Genomic DNA, 22,774 nt, shown 5'->3' with positions numbered 1-22,774 from the left:
ATGTGAATGTGCCTGCGCTGTCGTTCAATGGTTAACTCTATAAGCACTAGGCAAAAATAGAGCCGCTGCTAGGTACCTGGATAGATGTCGGCTGCCCCGATCCAATTAGACAAGCAAAAAGTATAAAATAAGTATTTTGTACCAGCGCTGGAGTAACCAAAGAAGATGATTATATATTATTCCGTTATAATAATAGACAGAACAGGTACTGTCTATTATTATAATAACGGTACCAAATACTTATTTTATATGTTTTTCAATTCTTGTTTGAGGGATTAAAAGTCCAGTTCTGTGAGATTCCTGGGCTACCTTGTATGTGCTGCTTTTTTTTAGGTCTATCCACAGATTTTTAATGATGTTCAGATCAGGAGACTGTAAAGGCCATGGTAAAACAGTCAGCTTGCGCTTTTTGAGGTAGCCTATTGTGGATTTTGAGGTGTGTTTAGGATCATTATACATTTATAGAAGTCATCATCTGTTCAACTTCTTTTTTTTTTACAGTAGGCGTTGTCTGTTTCCAGAATTTAATGGAATTTCATTGAATCCATTCTTCCCTCTACCTGTGAAATGTTCTCTGTGACTCTGTTCATTGACTGCAACACAACCCCAAAGCATGAGTTATCCACCCCATGATTAATGGTTAGAGAGGTGTTATTTTCATGAAATTCTGTGTCCTTTATTCTCCAAACATACCTTTGCTCATTGTGGCCAAAAAGCTCTATTATAACCTCATCAGTCCACAGGACTTGTTGCCAAAAAGCACCAGGCTTATTTAGATGTTCTTTTACAAACTTCTAATGCTGAATTTTGAGTCGAGGACGCAGGAGCGTTTTTCTGCTGATGAAGGCCATATTTGTGCAGGTGTCACTGAACTGTAGTACAAAAACTGCTGCATGCACGGCAAATAACCTTAGAGACGGCCGGATCTCCGGCTGGTCCCCATTATAGTAAATGGGGCTGGGCATTCTTCCGGCAGCACACGTTTGCACACTGTAGTATGGATCCGGCAGGCTGTTCCCCTGCCAGAACAGCCTGCCGGAAAAGATAAACGCCAGTGTGAAACTGTCCTAATACATGGATATTGCTTAAAATGTTGAAAAGTGTGTTTCATGTTTAACTTCATTGGGGTCATTTAGCAAACTGGTGTAAAGTAGAACTTGCTTAGTTTCCCATAGCAACCAATCAGATTGCACCTTTCATTTTTGACAACTCCTTAGGAAAATGAAAGGTGGAATATGGTTGGTTGCTATAGGCAACTAAACCAGTTCTACTTTAGACCAGTTTGATAAAATGACCCCATATGTTTTTTGGCGGTCATTTAATCTTCAACTTGCTTAAAAGGGTTTTCAGAGCCCTCTGGATAGGTCATCAGTATCTCTGATCAGTGTGGGGAAGGGGGGGGGGGGGGGGTCGGACATCAGCTGTTGGAGAAGGAGAAGGCAGCGGTGCTAGAAGTAGCGCCATGGCCTTCTCTCAGCTTTCCTTAGGCAGAGTGCCGAAACGTTCATGTGTCACGTGGCCTAGGGGCATCTCAGCTGCATTCAAGTTACCATTTTTTTCACCCCATAAGACGCATATATACTGTATTTTTCGCTTTATAAGACGCACCCCCCCCCCCCCCCCCAAAAAAAAAAGTGGGGGGGGGGGGGGGGGGGGAATGCCCCTGCGTCTTATGGGTCGAATACTAATGAGCCGCTTCCATTATGGAAGCGCTCATTAGTACCGGAGGACCGGGAAGCGGTGAAGGCTTTGTACTCACGGCTTCCTGGTCCTTGGCTGTGCACAGCCGACAGCAGGAGGATGCAGATCGCACTGGAGGAGAGGAGCGGCGGCGTCCAGGAACAGGTGAGGAAACTGTTTTATTTTATATTTATGAGGCTGAGGGACACTTCTAGGGGCTGGTGAGAGGCTGCTGGGGGCTGATGGAAAGGCTGCTATGAGGCTACTGGGGGCTAATATGAGGCTACTGGGAGCTGATATGAGGCATGGGGCTCTTATCTGAGGTCTGATTGGGGGTCATTCATATTGGGGTCTGAGCTGAGGTCTGATTGGGGTCTTATTAGCATTGGGGATCTTATTGGAGCTGTTAGCTGAGGTCTGATTAACATTAGGGGTCTGATTGGTGGTCTGACCTGAGGTATAATGAAATTTTTTTTTTTTCTTATTGCGTCTTATGGGCCGGTGCATCTTATAGGGCGAAAAATACGGTAATGGGGCTGAGCTGCAATACCAAGCACAGCCGCTTTACAATATAAGAGACTGTGCTTGGTAAGCTGCAAGAAGGCAGTGGGGGCTCATGACGCATGCCGATGCCTTCCCAAACAGCACACCAAGAAACAGAAAAGGTGTGTCCAAACCTTTCACTGTGCTTGGTACCTTTCACTAGTACTGTACACATTAAACAAAATCTGGATTATGGGTACTTACATTGCTGCTCTTTGGCCTTGAAACAGGCGGCTGTAGTCCTCTTTTAAGCCAGACACATAATGGACAGCCTCTGCCCACACCTTACGAAGCTGGAGTATGGGAAGCTGAGCTTTGCTATCCTGCACTGTGTTGAATTAATAAGGATACATTATAAACTAACAAAAGACACAGAGATTGTAACAAGTTCCTGCAACAGAGTAGAGACACCAGTATTCTCTAAATGACGGGAGCAGCCTGCTACCCTATTGATCATAAAGTGTATCCATTTCATATTGGTGACTTCAAAAGGTGGTGCTTCACAATAAAAGGGAACCCGTCACCTCAAAAACGCATATAAAACCGCCAGCATTACCTAATAGTAGCCCCCAGTCTGTTAATAATCATACAGTATGTTTGATCGGTTAGTCTGATGCTCCATAGGTTCAAAAAACAATGTTTTAACCCTTGTCTGATAGGTGCGGGTCCTACCTCTGGGATGCGCACCTACAAGGAGAACGGAGCAGAGAAACTTGAGGAGGGCGAACTGCGCATGCGCAGCTGCCCTCCATTCATTTCTATGGACCTGACAAAAATAGCCGAGCGCTGGCTCGGCTATTTCCGTCGGCCCCATAGAAATGAATGGGAGCGGTGGCCGCGCATGCGCGGTGCGCTCCCATTCACTTCAATGGGAACGGCAGGGAGCTGCGCCTGGTGGTGGATGGACCCCGGAAAACCCGGGGTCCTCCAGCCACAAGTCTCCCCGGCTCCGTTCCCCTTGTAGGTGCGGGTCCCAGAGGTGGGACCCGCACCTATCAGACAATGGGGGCATATCCTAGCGATATTCCCCCATTGTCTAAGATGGGATAACCCCTTTAAGGACCAGGCCATTTTTTGCAAATCTGACATGTGTCACTTTATGTGGTGATAACTTTAAAAACGCTTTTACTTATCCAGGCCATTCTGAGATTGTTTTCTCGTCACGTATTGTACTTTATGACAGTGGTAAAATGGAGTAAAAAAAAAAAAAATTTTATTTCTAAAAAAAATTCACAATTTACCCAAAAATTAAAAAAAATTGCTAATTACCAAATTTCAATTTCTCTACTTTTAGAATTGATAGTAATACCTCAAAAAATAGTTATTACTTTACATTCCCCATATGTCTACTTCATGTTTGGATCATTTTGTGAATGCCATTTTATTTTTTAGGGATGTTACAAGGCTTAGAAGTTTAGAAGCAAAACCCACTTTTTCAGGACCAGTTCAGGTCTGAAGTCACTTTGTGAGGCTTACATAATAGAAACCACCCAAAAATTACCTCATTTTACAAACTACACCCCTCAAGGTATTCAAAACTGATTCAACAAACTTTGTTAAAACTCAATATTTATTGACCTGATTCTGTAGTTTTTTTTTTAAACTCGCTTTATTGAAGAATAACAAGCAAGAAATAATAGATCAATCAAAGAGTAATACAGTGAGTTACGACTCACAATACATAGAAGAATTCTTTATCATTATGACAAATAGTCAAGACATATCAAAAGTGCAACATGTCAAACATCCATTTTAGCAGTCTCACGTTGTGTTATGACTCCTTTAAACAAGCATCATCCTATATTCCTGAATACCATGTGATGAACTAAGCAGAGTTGCTAGACCACAGAGAGTAAGTGGGCCGTCGTTGCAGTCAGTTGAGAAGCACACCACGGTCCCCATATCTTTTGGAATTTCTGAGGGCATCCCCTGCGGGAGTAGATAATCCTCTTAAAGGGAATAATATTATTGACAAGGGCTTTCCATTGACCAACCGTAGGGGGCCTGTCCGCCATCCATCTAAGAGCAATAGCTTTCCTGGCTAGAAAAAGGGCCTCCCTGATGAAGGGGAGTGTATAGCATGATCGCAAATCATCTTCGATAATTCCCAGAAGGCAAGCTTTGGGGCAAACCTCTAAAGTATCCGGGATCAAGGAGGAAATGACATTTACTACCTCCCTCCAGTATGGTTGAATGTAGCTACAGTCCCACATTAGGTGCCAAAAATCTGCATTCAACTGTGCACATCTATGACATCCCGTGTGGGGCCGCCTACTCATTTTGAAAAGTCTAGTCGGGGTGAGGTAACACCTATGCAATATAAAAAGTTGTATCAGTCTGTTAGTGAGGGATGGTGATACAGCTACCGGAGCTTCCAGGGCCTTGCTCCATTCTTCATCCGTTAAAGTAGGCATGTTCCCTCTCCATTTACACTCCGCACCCAATAGAGAAGCTGAGATTTTAAGGTTGAGCCCTCGGCCCTGAGTTCTAAAAACCCCAATGAGTGGATACGCAGACACTGGCCCTTTGAGAGCCCGTATCTGAGCCGGGAGGGCATGTCTCAACTGCAAATATCTAAAGAAATGTGGCCTCAAAATTCCCACTTTGGTCTGCAACTGAGAGAAGGAGAATAGGATGCCATTTTCATAAAGATCTTTCAAATAACATATCCCGTATCCTTTCCATACCATCTCCCCTTCACAATGCATCAGATGTGGAAATAATGGATAGTTCCACAGTAGAATATCATCCGGTAAATCATTGTATTGTTGCATCTTTGCAGCCCTCCACACCTGATGTGCAAGTCTATGAATCGCTAAAAGTGAGCCTGATATAGATGCCAGGCCCTCAAGGACGGGCCATAGAGTGGAAAGTTGCAGGTACTCCTGCAGGTAATATTCGGAATTAGGAAGCACATCCCGGGTCACCCATGGCACCAGATATCGCAACTGACCAGCAAGAAAATACATGAATAGGTCCGGTAAAGCCGCCCCACCTTTGTCCCAGCTCCTCTGTAGGGATTTATGTTTCAATGGGGTATTTATTGATGAAAACACAATAAAAAATATCATGTCAGTACAGAATAATTCAAGTGTTAAACATAAATATACTTCAAAAGAAATAACAAAATAGGGTGACATTCCTATTGCAGTACATAATTTAGTGCAAATAGTGCAGTATCGGTAGCTTATAAAGCTAAGACAGGATACACTCACAATAAATGGGTCTAGTGGTGAATACCTCATTATGTCACTAACTATCACAGAGTAATACAGTAGCGAAGGTCTGAGGAGTGAGAGGAGGATAGCCATGGTTCCCAGAATTTTTCGAAGTTTGAGAAAGTGTCCATCCGGATGGCCGTCAACCTTTCATATAGCAAGATTCTATTGACTCTGTCCAGTACCGCTTGATAACTACGGTAAGTACAGGTGATCTCCATTTATAAGCAACATGTATTCTAGCCGCCAATAGTATAAATTGCGATAGCTTAAATTTGGAGTATTGAAGCCAGGTAAGTTTATCTCCCAATAGGCATAGCTGGAGAGATGTTGGATAGTTACAACCTAAAATTGTAGATAAAAGGTTGCTAATCTGGCTCCAAAATCTCCTAACTACTGGACAAGTCCACCAGGTGTGGAGCATTGTACCATTTTCTTTACATCCCCTAAAGCATCTAGGAGAAACTTCAGGGTAGATTTGATGTAGTCTGGATGGGACTAGGTAGGTTCTGTGTAAAATTTTTATGGAAGTTTCGTAGTCTGCCAAGACCCTTTAGTGAGGGTCTGTGAACGTTGATGCCATCTCATGCAGATCCTCCTCCCACGCCCTCATGTAAGGTAGCTTAGCCCCTTCCAGGGGTGCATTAAGTAATCCATAAATCTGGGATAATAGGCCCTGCTTACACATTGAATAGGTGACAAATCGTTCAAACGGAGTAAAATCAACAGACTGTTTTATCAGTACAAAGCGAATGTAGAAAATAACAAATCTGTCTAGTTACAAACCGCTCCTGAATAGGGGGTGAGTATTTGTCTCCGAATTCAGATATGGAAAGCAATTTACCCCTAGTCAGAAACCTATAGAGGGTGCACAGTCTGTTAAAGATCCACCAATCCATGGAGAATGTTTGAAGGCCTGGGAGGAAAGCAGGGTTACCAATTAGGTATTTCAGCGGTGAGATTTTGGACTGCAATGAGAACTTAAATCTAACTGATCTCCATAAAAGAAGGGAAAAGTGTGTTAATATGGAATTAGTGCGAATGGCGCCTGGAAGTGGGAGGTTAGACCAAGTTAGAGCTCTCCAGGAATATGGAGCTATCAGAGACACTTCTAATGGGATCCAAATTGGGTGTGTTTTAGGATCTAAATGAGTTAAGAACAGTTGTGCCAGTCTGGCTGCCTTGTAATACTTTATAAGGTCTGGAACTGAGAGACCCCCGTGGGATTTGTGGCGGCACATCGTTGCCCTAGCAATTCGAGCATGCTTATTAGCCCAAATGAATTTCATAATGACAACCTGGAGAGCTTTTAGATCGCTGCTGAACAGACAGAGTCCTAAATAGATAGGAGTCTGGGGAGAACTACCATTCTTATAATATTGATTCTACCAACCCAGGACACAGGTAGTGTGTTCCCTCTGTAGGGATTTAATGGCTAATTTCCGCCTATTCCTTCCCCATATGAATGTCGCCATGAGTGATTGCAATCTATCAAAGAATATGTGTGGGATAGGTACACAGGCATGTTCCAGCAGGTAGAGCTTTGGGTTGGAGAATCATTTTGATTAGGTTTATGCGGCCCATGGTGGATAGCGGTAAGGTATTCCAAGATTTAAACTTATCCACAAAGTAAGAGACCAAGGGGCTTGTATTTAGTTCATGTGAGATAGGTGTCATTATCACAAAAGACCCAGCTAAGTACTTAAATCTTACTACTACCATCAAATTCTGATACACTGACGGCCAGTCTGAAGCCCATAAAGGCATAATGGCCGACTTTGCCCAATTTATACATAGTCCAGAGAAGGCACCAAACTTCTCAATTAGATTTATTGCTCTAGGTAAGGTATATTCTACTGAGTCCATGTATAAAATGAGATCATCAGCATATAGACCCAGCCGATCTTCCCCATTTCCCAGAGCTATACCTTTAAAAATATTATCCTGACGGATCCCGATGCCAAATGTTCAATAGCTACCGTGAACAACAGGGGAGATAGAGGACATCCCTGTCTGATTCCTCTGTATAGTTTAAATGTTGATGACAGGGATCCATTAATCATAATATTCGCGGATGGGGAGCTATAAAGGATATTGACCCATCTGATGAATGTAGGACCAAAGCCAAAAAGCTTGAGGACATGCACCAAATAAGGCCATTCTACTGAGTCGAACGCTTTGGCAGTGTCTAACGCGGCCAAGGCCCATAATTTCCGATCCGCACGTCCCAACTGAGCAATAACATGTGCCCTTCGTATGTTGCCAGAGGTGGATCGGCCAGGGATAAAGCCAGACTGGTCTTCGTGTATAATAGATGATATAGCTCTGTTCAGTCTGTTCGCTAATAATTTGGTGAGAATTTTGTAGTCTAACAGCGAGATAGGACGGTATGACCCGCACTCTAAGGGATCTTTATCGGGCTTTAACAGGACTACAATGGAGGCTTCATACAGCGACTCCGGAAGTGCATCACTATTCGGGGACGCTATGTACATACGCAGAAGCTGCGGTGCCAGGATATCCACATATCTAGAATACACCTCTAGTGGTATCCCATCCGGTCCGGGGGCCTTGCCTAAATTTAACCCTGAGATCGCCTCGCTCACTTCCTCTAAAGCAGTGCTTCTAGGAAGAAGAAAACATTTCGCGCCCCCCGCGCGACTGTAAATAGTATAATTTGTCTATAAAATTGTTATAAGTACACCTCTGCATAACACTGTATCCTTATTAACGTATAAGAGAATAAAAAAATAAAGAAATGTGGATCGGACACACACTTATGGGGGGATCTGTGGATGACGGACACTTATGGGGGGAATCTGTGGATGACAGACACTTATGGGGGGAATCTGTGGATGACGGACACTTATGGGGGGGGGATCTGTGGATGACGGACACTTATGGGGGGGATCTGTGGATGACGGACACTTATGGGGGGGATCTGTGGATGACGGACACTTATGGGGGGGATCTGTGGATGACGGACACTTATGGGGGGATCTGTGGCTGGCGCTGTTACAGGGGGATCTGTGGCTGGCACTGTTATTTATGTGCCATCCACAGACCCCCCACCCCATACCAGTGCCCCCCCCAGCCCATAACAGTGCCATCCATAGACCCCCACCCCTTAACTGTGCCATCCACAGATTCTGTGTGCCCGCCGCCGCTTAAAGTTATTAAACATGCCCCCCTCACTCCTAATAGTACCGTATATCCAAATTTCTTCTGTATAATGCCGGCAGGCGGGCCGGCGCGTCCCTCAGTGACGTCACTTGTCTGCGCCGCCTGCTTCATTCATAAAGCAGGCGGCGCAGGCACGTGACATCACTGAGGGACGCGCCGGCCGGCCGCCCGGCCTGCCTGCCGGCATTATACAGAAGAAATTCGCACACCCCAAAGGCTGGCCCTGAACGAGCCCCCCTTTACGGAGCCTGGCGCCCCCCACTATTTGAGAAGCACTGCTCTAAAGTAATCTCCCCATCCAACATCTTTCTATCCGTTGCAGACAACTGCGGGTAGGAAACCTCCTGGAGGTAGTCCTCCAGTGCTTGAGTAGAATACTGAGCACGAGAATAGAATTCCCTAAATCGGTCTAATATACCCTCCGGCTCAGATACCACTGCCCCGCCATTGCCTGCTATACGTAGTATCGGTGGAGACATGTTGTTCCTTCTTACTACCTGTGCCAACACTTTGCCTACTCTACTACCTTGTTCAAAGGTTTGCTGCTGCAAGAAAAGCATCTTGCGATCACTTTTCTCCTGTAGGTGGTTCATGTAATGTCTGCCTTTCAGCATCCAGTCCCTCCTGTTCTCTTCAGTAGGGCTAGAGACATATGCAAGTTCTGCATTCCTGCACTGCATGCCCAAATCCTCCTCCTTACGAGGAGAAAATTTCTTAATGTAAGAGACGGACGACTTAAGGCACCCGCGCAGGAAGGCCTTCAAAGTCTCCCACAGCAAGGCCGGGTCTGTATCAGCTAAAGTTAACAACGAGAATTGTATGAAGCTGGTCAGGTATCCTATCATTTAGGGACATTAAAGACAGCCAGAACGGGTGTATGCGTTGCTTGGGTATGCGGGCAGCAGTATAGGGGTCAGTGATCGAGGCCATTATGGGTGCGTGGTCAGACGGACCCTGGGGCCCATAATGTATCTCCCGCGTTGCCATAAACGTGCCAGGGGTGCCCAGGAGGTAGTCAATCCTAGATAAAGCTCCCCTGGAGGGAGTAAAGCAAGAGAATTCTATTCGATCCGGATACCTTTCCCTCCATATGTCAATCCATCCCAGCTCAGACAGTAGGCGCGCTAGGGCCGTTTTAGTTGATGACCGCCGGTCAGAACTATAGGACGGGTTGCGGAATCTATCTTTTGAGTCGTCCAGGAGCAGATTAAGATCTCCCATGCCGAGAATCCCGGCTGATGGAAATTGTCCCGCAAACCCCGCCGCTGTCTGAAGCAGTGAGAGACTGCCCGGAGGAGGGTTGTACATGTTCAATATCACATACGGCATTCCATTAATATGAGCATATACAAAAACATATTTCCCCTCTGGGTCAATCTTTGTGTGATGTGGTTCCCACCGAACTGCCCGGTGGATCAGTAATGACACCCCTTTGGAGTAAGAGTTACCATATGCACTCTCCACCCACTGAGCCCAGGGTTTCCTGACTCTCCCTCCCGTCTCCGTGGTAAGGTGTGTTTCCTGCAGCCCTAGAATATGTGGAGCATACCTACGGATATGTTAAAACACAGCCATTTGTTTCCTGGGCCCACCTAAACCTCTGATATTCTAGGACATCACTCTAAGATACGCCATAGTGAATACCAGGCATAGAAATAAGGATAAACCCCCAGCTCCTGGGGTCCACTATGGCGAGGATGGTGTACATTGTGTAAAACATTCATTGCTTGACTATTAGACATCTCAGTAATAGCTTGTAACATTAGGCATACTCTAAACCACCCAAACAGTGGGTGAACTATTAGAACATAAACATGTCCAGAATAACAAATGGCCATGTGCATGGGGGACCTGCACGGTGTATACAGGTGGAAACCCAGTGCAGGTGGAGTAGCTGGTTCCCCCTATTCGCAGTAATACTTGTCGGTTACATGGGTGCTTTCAAAGTAGAACTGCATATAATTAACCCTCAGTGTCCCTGAGTCCACATAAAAGGAGGCAATACGTTACCGAACCATAAAACAGGGTAACTGAGGAATGGGAAAAAAGGGTGTTCATAGTGCAGTCCTTGCAGGAACCTTTTCGTCTCCCTTACGCATATCAATGGAGGCCTCATCTTCAAGCCCGATCATTTGGGAGGGGAGCGGCGGTGTCTCCCGGATAACCAGTCCTCCGCTTCAGCAGGGTTGGAGAAAAAAAGTGATTTGTCGCCGTCCACGACCCTTAAACGTGCTGGGTACGCCATCGAATACTTGAAGTTCAGCTCTCGAAGGCGCCTATTGATGGAGACAAAGGTAGCTAGTTTCTTCTGCAGGTCAGCGGAGAAGTCTGGATACAGAGAGATATTCGCCGAGCCCAGCGAAATGGTTTGTGCGACTCTAGCCTGCGCCAGGATAAGATCCCTGTCCCGCCAGTTTAGCATGCGGACTAGCAGGGGTCTTGGAGGGGCACCAGGAAGAAGTGGTCTGGCTGGAACTCGGTGTGCCCTTTCAACTGTGTGTGCTGATGAAAAAGCAGCGTTGGGGAACACCTCCTTGAACCATCCTTCCAGAAAAGCCGCTGGATCTGGGCCATCTGCCCGCTCTGGCATGCCGATGATGCGCACATTGTTGCGCCGCGCGCGGTTTTCTTGATCGTCGCATTTTTAACGGTATAGATCCACAGAAGCCTCCACGGCGGCGATCCTTGCCGGTAAGGGGTTGGTCAGATCCTCCAGGTCCGACACTTGAGTCTCGGTGAGCCGAACCCTTTCGCGTAGCTGGTGAACGTCCTGGCGCAATAGGCTCAAGTCCACCCTAACCTCCTCTATCTTCCCTGTCAGGGAGACCTGGCACCCGGTTATGGCTGCCATTAATTGCTGATGTGAGGTTTGCAGGGTAAATTCCGGTTCAAACTCTGCATCAGAGTGTGGCTGCTGTGACGTCTGGCTCCTGGTGCTGGCCACACGGCGCCATGTTGGGCAACCTGCCTAGCGAAATCATTAAGACGCTGCACCGCCATTTGCGCTTTGCTGGGGCTCATGATTCAGGTCTGGCACTTTCTGTAGACCCAGGTGCACTTGTCAGGTCAGATTTCGGCAAATGTAAGAGTCAGGATGGCTCAGGATTGCTGGTGGGAGCCGGAGCTGCTCTTAGATGCGTCCAGCCATAACGGCAGTTGGCCACGCCCCCCCTGATTCTGTAGTTTACAGAAACCCCCCATATGTGGTCGTAAACTGCTGTACAGGCACACAGCAGGGCGCAGAAAGAAAGGAATGCCATACGGTTTTTGGAAGGCAGATTTTGCTGGACTGTTTTTTTTTGACACCATGTCCCATTTGAAGCCCCCCTGATGCACCCCTAGAGTAGAAACTCCCAAAAAGTGACCCTATTTTAGAAACTACGGGATAGGGTGGCAGTTTTGTTCGTACTATTTTAGGGTACATATGATTTTTGGTTGCTCTATATTACACTTTTTTGTTAGGCAAGGTAACAAGAAATAGCTGTTTTGGCACAGTTTTTATTTTTTTGTTATTTACAACATTCATCTGATAGGTTAGATTATGTGGTATTGGTCTTGTGTAGGGGCTAATTTTTTTCAGGATGAGATGACTGTTTGATTGGCACTATTCTGGGGTGCGTATGACTTTTTGATCGCTTGCCATTACACTTTTTGTGATGTAAGGGGACAAAAAAAAAAAAAAAAAAAAAAAAAAAAAAAAAAAGGCTTTTTTGACACTTTTTTTTTTTTTTTTACGGTATTCACCTGAGGGGTTAGGTCATGTGATATTTTTATAGAGCAGGTTCTTACGGACGCAGCGATACCTAATATGTATACTTTTTTAAATTTACTTAGGTTTTACACAATAACAGCTTTTTTAAAACAAAAAAAAAAAGATGTTTTAGTGTCTCCATATTCTGAGCCATAGTTTTTTTTTTTTTTTGGGCGATTGTCTTAGGTAGGGGCAAATTTTTTGCGGGATGAGGTGACGGTTAGATTGGTACCATTTAGGTGGGCATACGCCTTTTTGATCGCTTGCTGTTGTACTTTTAGTGATGTAAAGTGACAAAAAAAATTGTTTACTTGGCACAGTTTTCATTTTATTTTTACGGTGTTCATCTGAGGGGTTAGATCATGTGATATGTTTATAGAGTCGGTCGGTACGGATGCGGCGATACCTACCCGAATATGTTAACTTTTCTTTTTTCCCCTATTTTTTTTTTACTTTATTTGGGGAAAATTACTTTATTTTTTTTTACTTGAAAATTTTTTCTACTTTTTTTCACTTTCTTTTTTGTCCCACTTTGGGACTTCAACTTTTGGGGGTCTGATCCCCTTTACAATGCATTCCAATACTTCTGTATTGGAATGCATTGGCTGTATGAGTAATACAGTATGTATTACTCATACAGCTTCCTGCCCCCTGGATCTCACAGGCTCTTCACCGAAAGGCGGCAGCTCCGATGCCTAAGGAAGGCATTGCGCTGCCTTCCATGCCATTGGGTCCCCCATTACAGCAGCACGGGGACTCGATAGCAGCGCCGATCCCCGCCGGAATCACCCGTAAACACTGCAAACCGCAGGTCTAAATTGACCTCCGGTTTGCAGCGATCGCCGATACGGGGGGGTTACAGGACCCCCCTTGGCATTGTCGCATAGTGCCTTCTGAATGATTTCAGCAGGCACTCTGTTCCGATCACCGCCCACCGGTGATCGGAAATACACAGGGCGTACCTGTACGCCCTGTGTCCTTAAGTACCGGGACATCAGGGCATAGAGGTACGCCCTGAGTCCCCAAGAAGTTAAGCGCCATCAGCGCTACCTCGCATGATCCTGTCTTCGGCTGAGACTTATGCGATCCCGGCCGCACTGCAGGTTGTTAATCTAACAAAAGAGGGGACAGTTAGGGGGCGTGCTTACCTTGACTTGAAGCAAGGAAGCCGCTGCCCCCTTGACTTCAAGCTGACTGGCAAGATGCTGGCGGTTTTATATGTGTTTTTGAGGTGACGGTTCCCTTTAAAACATAATTTAGGGATGCCGCTGAACAGTAGATGCCAGTCACATAGCGGGCTATGAGTTGTACCAGCATACTGTCCATACTGATTTAAATCCTCCAGCTCCTGGGAATTTTACTTTAGTTCAGAAGACACACTAAGGTTGTAACTGCGGTGGCACAATCTACATCCATTTCCCATGTAAAAGTTTTGATATGCACCTACTCTGAGCCATTACTAGCCTTCAGAAATGCAACACAATAGATTGTAATGTGTAAAGGGGTTTTGCCACCATTGTAGTTAAAAGTTAATTTTAAAACAGCTGGGGAGATTTATCAAATTGGTGTAAAGGAAAAGTTTATTTTCCTCAGTGATTACAGTGGAGAAATAAAATATTTAAAAGGGCTTCTTAAATATTTTGGGGCTTGTTAAAATCCTTATTTAACGACTATTCCCTATATAGGGCTCTTACCTTTGTCTGCGGCTTGGTTTCCTTAAAAAACGATATTTTGAAATATGCAAATCACTTCACTACCTACTTGCCGGTAGGCGCCCTGTCAGCATTTCAAATCCTGCGCCTGTCTTCATTCGGCGCAGGCGCTCTGAGAGAAGGAGGCTCGCCTCCTCAGCACTCTCTGTGCGCCTGCGCCGATGACGTCACCGAAAAATGTGTTTTGGGGGTGACAAGCCCTTTAATAGCTTTACTCGTCACTCTCCGACACCTTCAGATTTATATTTTTACCATTTATATAAATTGAAGAACATTTTAGGTTTAGTTTTGCTCTCTTTGCAATTAATCTCTCGGTCTCTAGTTTGGCTGCCTTTATTTGTTTTTTACATATTCTATTTTTTTCCCTTATAGTTTTTCAGTGCTTCCTCGCTAACCTCCTGTTTTAGTGATTTAAATCCTTTATTTTGTCATTTATTGCTTTCTTTACATTTTTATTTATCCACATTGTTTTTTTTCTTGTTCCTTAACCTTTTATTCCCATAAAAAAGGTATGTACCTATCACAATTAGATTTTAGGACGCTTTTAAAAATATCCCATTTTGTGGCTATATTTTTATTTTTGGAGGACTTTGTCCCAGTTAGGCCTATGGCTTCTCTTAGTTGACAACATTTTGCTTTTCTGAAGTTTAGTTCCTCCTTTCTTTCATTTTCCAAAGGAACTGTAAAAAATTAAAAGTGGAATCTGATTGATTGCTATGGGCAACTAAGTCAGTTTTCCTTTACACCAGTTTGATAAAAGTCCCCCAGTGTTTTACATATTTTATCAAAAGACCAACATTATGAATGCTAGAGGGTGTCACCATTGGTTTAAAAGATTTAACCTTTTCTCTGCCAAGAACATATCTAATATATCCTTGCTAAGCTGATGTGCATATTTGATGATGACATTAGAAAGCTGGAGAAGGTGGACCCATGTGAAGAGACAGAGGACCCTGCAAATTTGCATTGTTGTTGTTGTTGTACAGAAGGGGTTAAACTGGTTTCTAGTCTAGAAACACAACTTAAAGAAAAAGAGGTACTTGTAGAAAAAGACAGTCAGATCAGCATGCTGCAGTCTCAGTTAGCTGAGAAAGAAAATATTATGCAGATGTTGATAAAGTTTTTATACAGCTGTAAATGGAGATAACGGGCTATAAGGAAAAAGCAGCCTCTACAGAGGTGATAATTGCTGACCTGAGGACGGAGTTAACAAGGAGGGATGAGACAATTCGTAATATGCAGAAGACCATAACTGAGCTCTCACATCACAAAGATTTGCGCACAAAGCAAATTTGTGTTTTGAGAGCAAACAGGGGGACAGAAGAGATTGAGACCGCTCCTATGGCTGCCTCCAATCAGACTGATACAACTCCAATAGCTGTACAAAGTGCTGCTGGTGACAATTCGTGGATTAGGAAGTGGCATGGGAAATTTGCAGATCACTTCCAATTCACAGACTGCAATACGGCAGAATTGCACTCTTTCCATAACATGGAGAGGATGTAATTTCTGCTAAAGATATGTAAACTGATTCCTACATATGATCCAGATGCAGATCCTTTCACTTCCTGTGATATTTTTGAGGGACATAGCAATAAACTTTGTCCTTCCGGAAAATTGCATGGAACTGTTCAAGCTATGGTTGTCTACACATCTTTTTCAAAGATATGAGGTCATAGGGAAAACTGCCCCCAAGAATGGTCTATTTCATGATGAGGAAGACAGACTTTCCATTCTCATGAAATTGGTAACAGGGCATACGGACCTCACCCCAGAGGTCCTAAGTAACTTCAGGCCTACCATCCATGATGAGCCCTTGTCACTTTGTGGAAGGTTTGAAGCTATGTATAGGAAGGTGACAAAGGATCATGGTGTAGAAGCCCCACAAGGCATAATACGTATGCTTGTGGAGAAGTTTCCATATCTTGATACCACAATTCGGTTGGATGCAGCTAAGAAGACATCACTGATTGAGGCAGCAATGGTAATAGAGCAGGTCAGGGAGGATTTACTAAAGGGTCACAAGTCCATAAAAATAAGGAAGCAGGTAGCAGTTAGTTACAATCTGCAAGATGTCCATACACCAAAGGTTACAGCTCATAGACCACTATGTGTATTCTAGTGCTCTTCAACGAAGAAAGTGGGAGAATATACGGTGTTTCCATTGTCTGCAATATGGACACATAAAACGGCTGTCCACACAGATATGTAAGGCGGGGTGGCTTTCAATCACACATAAAAGTGCAAGGACAAAGACATGTTTCATTTGTGAGCCAACAGGCTACACATGAAACAGGGCTGCAAAAAGACACCATTACAACAGACATCCCGACTGGGAAACTGTTATAATAGATTTGTGGTGGGGATCCCTAAAGATCTGCCCATAATATTTAACTCGGGGGTACCCCATACACTGGCCAGAGCCAATCAATGTAAACCTATAATAGTCCCAGTGTATGGTGACAGTCACCAACACAGGGGGAGGGATTAGGTTTACTGTTGCAGAACCTTTTGTTTCTTTGTCTTCAGTAGTGTAATGTGATAGAGTTCTTGTCTTTAATCTCTACACATAGGTGTCTGTTGGGGGAGCTGTTAGGAATTTATGACCCTCTATTATAGAGGCTATTGTCTGAAGTCACCACAGTATCCATAGGTGTACGCCTCAGGGGGTAAGGCCATACAGCTCACCAACAGATAACATTGTCCCTCAACCATGAGAAGACAATGGATTTTAGATTAGCTCTTTTGCTTGCATCAATTGGCAATACTGTTGGTTTGCAAATGATTGTTGACTTCTTATACAATAGGACAGTTCAGTCTGGGAGTGCTCTTATCAGGTTGGGCAGGTGCCTAGATAGAAATGATAAAAAGGTCTGGTTGTGTGATGCAGACCTCATCTCTAGTAGCAGATCTAATTTTTCGGTGCCAAGGTATGTTGCTCCTTAAACTTGGCTCAGAATGTCATCATAAGGGCATGTCATTGCAAATCTTCAGTATGTCTTACTGAGGTAAACCATGTACTGTCAGCTTCTGAATTGGGTTCCTAAGTAGTATGGAGAAATAGCAGTATATTTCCCTGTCTGTCACTGGCACTTATAAGTAGGCGTTTAGTCAGGCCAAAACTGACTGGTCCCATTAACGGTAGTAACTAACTACCATCGAGGCATACAGGGTAATTTGGGTGCTAGCCCGCAAAGTCCACGGTGCAGCCAATAGTTTATGGGTGATCGCTCTCCCTATTGGGGATTCTGCGAGGGAGTAGGTTGACCCCACAGTGATCTGCAGAGGCGCTTTGCAGGAATTGCGACTGTCCAGTCGGACACGAAACTTGGGTGCAAGTGGGAACTCCCACTGGGTTGTGATATACAGCCTCACTTTGTAATGTACCTGAGAGTGCGAAGTGTTATCTACTGTTTCTGTTAACAGGGGGAGGCCATGATATCTCCTGATGGATTTTCAGAACTGCAGCTGTTGAGGTATGTTCCCCCGAGCAGCAGACTGTTGTGTTTTAATATGATTTCAGGTGGAGAAATGCCCAGAGAGACAATGAATGCCCTTGATCTAAGAAGGTGACCAGACATCTGTCAAGACCCATCATGAAGGCACCAAATGATCCCCTCCTTATGAAATCCCAGATGAACATCAGACCGATCCATGCACAAGAAAATAAATCAACAGATTGGCCAAAAATGCAACATAAATGAGATTATAATGTATTTTGTTTGTTACTTTTTATCATGTTTTTTTCCTCATTGTAAACACTCCCACACATAGCCCAGGCTTCCAACATAGTGTGTCGGTATACCGACAACAGGGGGATATGTTACAGGAAAATATGGCTTTTAGCTAGAACCTCAGCTCGATGACCACACAAATATCCCTAATAATTGGATATAGTGTATATTGATATCCACCCATTGTGTGATAGCAGTATGGCCAGTAGCCATTTGGTCCCTTGTTAGCATATCAAGGCAGGAACGCACATTGTAAAAGCAGTTGGACAACATTCTCTTAGCCAACAGATTGGGAAGATATTTGAGGGGTCACAGGGTGGAGTCCATAGTGGGGGCTGGGACACAGGAACATATAGGTGACATGAAACTTGGGAGTCTCTCTCTCTTCCTGCCAGCCCTTGGACCAACAATATCCCAGTAGACTTTATAGGTGTACAAATAGATATTTGTAGTCTGCGATTGTATTACGTGCTATATATATATTATATATATATATGTATATATATATATATATATATATATATATATATATATATATATATATCTATATCTATCTCTATCTATCTATCTATATATATATATATTTGTGGTCAAGGCTAAATACGAAACTTGGGCAGCGTGCCTGCCTGGAACCTAACCGGCTGAGGTGTGCCTGGAGCCGGATATGAGAGTAGCCTAAAAGGGGGCTACCCTAAGGAGGACCCTTGAAATGAAGGGAATGGGTGGGTGGGACCAAGAACCGGAACGCCCACTGTGATGAGGTAAGTGGGGGTTTAAATAGGCTCAAGCCCCTCCCACAAATGCAGGCTGAACCTCAGCCTTACCAACTTGTGGTCAAGGCTAAATACGAAACTTGGGCAGCGTGCCTGCCTGGAACCTAACCGGCTGAGGTGTGCCTGGAGCCGGGTATGAGAGTAGCCTAAAAGGGGGCAAAATGACAACAAAATAGTTAAGGTGTAAGACTTTATTACCTTATAACACCAAAGACCGAAATGCCTGCGAAATCTCCACCTGCGGGTTAGGTATGTATCTGGTGAAGCAAGACGAACGCCATCTCCCCATCTTTCGGATGACGTATGCGGGGACCCCCTGCCGGAAAGCCGCGGAGGCTGCCCCAATGCGGAAGGAATGACCGGATATTGCTCCTGAGTCCAACCCTAAGCCAGCAGCCACCATGCGGATGTGGCTGATGAATTGCGCCGTGGTGAGAGCTCCCTTCAGATGGGGTAGCAGAGGGCTGTGAGGTGGCGCATCCCGGAGGGCGAGGATGAGCTGGTCAAATACCTGTAACGGGCACCATTCATTCCTAGTGGGAAAAAACTGGACCTCCACCGGGGGGCCTGTTTGACTGGTTTTGGAGATAATTATCTTCAGCGCGTAATGGTCAACCACCCTCACCAGCTGCTCTCGGTGCAGGCTGCACCGTCCCGCCGTGCTGCACGTGAACTCGCCTGGCCTAAGGAAGCCGTAAAAAGCTAAGTACATGGCAGCTTTGATGATTAAGCTGGAAAAGGGCCCAAAAGGAGCACCATCCAGGGCTGAAGATAATTTCCGGAACATCTCTCCCGTGACGCCCTGCCTGCGGGACGAGGGATTGGACCCACCCTTCTGGACCCCTCATAAGGTGGCCTTGACTGCATGCGCAGAAAAAATGGATCCGCCCCCTGGGTTGCGGAGCATGGTGTGGTGTTGGACGCCTGCTAGGTACAACTTAATGGTGTTGTAGGAGAGGTGTAACTGGTGGTGGCAATGGGCGATGAAGGCCATGATGTAAGGAATGTCCGCCAGGCCCGCCTGCGGGTGCAGACGTGAAAACTCCTGGAAGGTTTTCAGGCCTGAAAGGTAGTTCCTGGCCGTGTTTGGGGCAAGGGACTGCTGCGCCAGGTCCCTTGCTGACGAGACGAGCAAGCCTAGTCCATTGACAGGGAACTGAAAGGCGGGGTGGGATATCTGCGTGGCTTGGCCTCCGGCATGACCTGGAAGAAGAGTTCAAAATTAAACCTAGACAGTGCGTCGGCTGCTACATTCCTCTCCCCCGGGATGTGGCTACAATGCACATGGAAGTTATGTGACAGGGCCAGCCAAACCAGCTGGCGCAACAGCGCCATGATCTTGGGGGACTTGGCCCTGCCCTTGGCCAAGATGTCGACCAAGGCCTGGTTATCTGTCACAAACATCACCGGCAAGTTAGCCCAGAGGTGGCCCCATGCCTGAGCAGCTGCCACGATGGGGTATAATTCCAACAGAGAGGAGGTGCGGATGGATTCAGCCTCTTCTAAGATGGTATTGGGCCAACGATCCGCTAGCCACTGGGAACCCCAAATGGCAGCGTAGCCGCAAGATGCAGCTGCGTCTGAAAAAATGGTCGGGCAGGAGGAAGACCAAGGTGACACGAAAAAGGAGACGCCGTTCCATCGGGACAGGAACAACTCCCACATGGCCAGGTCTGCCATGGCCTGGCCGTCCAAACGGATGATGCTGTCCTGTTCGGGTGCTGAGGGAAGAAGCTGGAGCAGCCTTGACACAAAGGTTCTTCCCTGGGGCATAATCCTGGAGGCAAAGTTGAGCCGCCCCAGAAGAGACTGCAACTCGACTCTAGTGAGGCATCCCGTGGCTGCCGCATGGGAAATGACCTCCCGACACTGAGTGAGTTTCTCCTCCGGTAGGCTGGCTTGCAACAGAACCGAATCCAGGACGATGCCCAAGAATGAGACCCTCGTGGCAGGACCCTCAGTCTTTGACTCCGCGATCGGAACAGCCAGACTGGCGAACAATCCGAGGAGGATGGTGAGTATGCTGGACCCGCCCTGCGGATCCTCGACAACCAGAAAATCGTCGAGGTAGTGGATGACCGACCGGAGGCCCCCGTGATGGATCAGGATCCAATGCAGCGCCTTGGCCAGCTGGTCGAATAACCACGGGCTACTCTTGGATCCAAACGTGAGCCTGTTGGCGAAAAAATACTGGCCGGCCCACTCAATGCCGTAGAATTGCCATAACTGCGGCAGGATGGGCAGGAGTTTAAATGCATCCGCAATGTCAACCTTTGCCAGCCAAGCGCCCCTACCATGTGACAGGATGGCCTGGATGGCGTCGTCCACCGAGGAATAACGCATGGAAAATTCCTCTGAGGGAATCAGAGAATTAAGGCTTGGAATACCGGACACATGAGGGGCGGACAGAAATATAAATTAATCTTTTTTTATTAGTGTTCTTTTTTGCCACTAAGCCGATGGGGTTAATGCGCCATGAGGAAAACGGGATGCGTGGGAACGGGCCTATGAGGAACCCCTTGGAAACTTCCGACTGGAGCAACTCGCTAGTTGCTGGAGGGTCCAGGGTGGCGGACAGCAGATTCCTGCCCTGCCAGGGCACCTGCGGCAGGGTGATGAGCCCTGTGTGGAACCCCTGGCGGAAGCCTGCCAACAGGAACGCCACGAAGTCTTGATCGTGGTGATCGTGAAGGAGTGCCGCCAAGAGGTCCACGTTGATGTCCGCTAGTCAGGAACCTTTGGAAGATTTCTTTGGGCAGGCGGACCGTGGGTGAGCCCTGAAGCACAGGGAGCAGACGTGGAGTGACCTGCAGCTGGCATATGAGCACCCCCCTGAATTAAAGTTATTACAGACCTGGCTCTTCCCCAGGTAGACAATAGGTCTGCCGAGCTTGTCTGTGGAGGGGTTGGATGAAAATGACCCGGAGGTCCCCGGGATGGCCCTGTCCTGAGGCGGGTGCGCGGTATTGGGGCACCACTCTGAGGAGTGGAAAATCGACTGACACGTCGCACAGTTGGGAGCCCTGAGGCCAGCGAAGTGACGGCAGAAGAGCTCGGTGTCAATCAAGGACCAGCTGGTGACATACTGGAACTGGGCCAGAGCTGCCGCCGCCTTAGCTGCAAAGGAACGGTGGTAGTCATAGAAGGCCGACCCACCATACTTGTGCCCTAAGTCAGTGACCAGGTACAAATAGCTGTCAAGCTCCTCTCTTCTCTCCGGCTGTGCGGTGCAGACGATGTCCCTGAAGAGGCTGAAGGCCAGGACAAATTCCGGAATGGACAACTTGCGGTTGAGCCGCGAATCCTTGGCCCGATGGACCACCGACACATCGCCACAGTTGATGACCCGGTTCTCGGGAACATCTTGAGCGGCAATGAGGATTGATGCCAGATTGACATCTTTCCCTGCCAGGATGTCTCTCTTAAGGTTATCAGGAATGAAGTGAGAGGGGGACACATGTGGAATGGGTCTTGGCGTACCTGTAGCCAGCCAGCCTGATGTAGAGGGAGTCATCAGCGGAACGGGAGCCGGGGATACAACGGGTGGCCGGGATTCGAGCTCCGAAACCCTTGCCCGCACATCCGCCACCGAGTCCACCAAGGAATTCAGGGTCGCCTGTAGCTGCACCAGGGACAAATGGATGGCCGACGCCTCTGGCTGCACTGTTGTGGTGCTGGGGCTGGTCATGAGCAGTTTGTATAGCTCTGCCTTTCTTGCGGTGGCCGGATGTGGAATGCCTCTTCGGTTCAACTCGGCCAACAGTTTTGGGATGGTCCAACTCCGAAGGGATGAGGGACCCGCTTGGCTTGACACGATTGAGCCGGAGATGGAAAGGCCGTCCTCCATGTCCGAGGCTCGAGACATGGCAGAGCAGCTAAACAAAAATACAAGGCATAACAAAATAAAAGGGAAAAAAAAAAAAAAAAAACGAGGGTGACGATGTACTGGAATTTGGACTGGTGCACGACAGAGAGACACGTACCAGTAACGGAATTCACGAGACGGCTCAGTCGAACCTGGCCTAACCGAACAGACGAAGACAATTAACGCGTGATTATGACTTGACTGGGACCGAGGTGGTGCCAGTGCGAACTTACCTGAACAGGACCGAAAGGAACGGAGAACTGGGAACAAACTTCTGTAAATAAAGCACAGGCAAAAAACATTTGAAAGTGCAGA

At 46.4% G+C, this 22,774-nt stretch overlaps 1 protein-coding gene across 1 annotated transcript in view; it reads right to left on the bottom strand.

Annotated features, from left to right (window-relative positions):
• Nucleotides 1-22,774, bottom strand: part of CHUK (component of inhibitor of nuclear factor kappa B kinase complex) — a 156,149-nt gene that overhangs the window by 42,537 nt on the left and 90,838 nt on the right. Inside the window, exon 12 of the mRNA XM_040435103.1 lies at nucleotides 2,428-2,551. Coding sequence (XP_040291037.1) covers nucleotides 2,428-2,551 — 124 coding nt within the window. The remainder of the gene's footprint in view (nucleotides 1-2,427; nucleotides 2,552-22,774) is intronic.

Source organism: Bufo bufo, chromosome 6 (assembly GCF_905171765.1).
Source record: "Bufo bufo chromosome 6, aBufBuf1.1, whole genome shotgun sequence".
NCBI lineage: Eukaryota > Metazoa > Chordata > Amphibia > Anura > Bufonidae > Bufo > Bufo bufo.
This window is presented reverse-complemented; position numbering and strand designations above follow the sequence as displayed.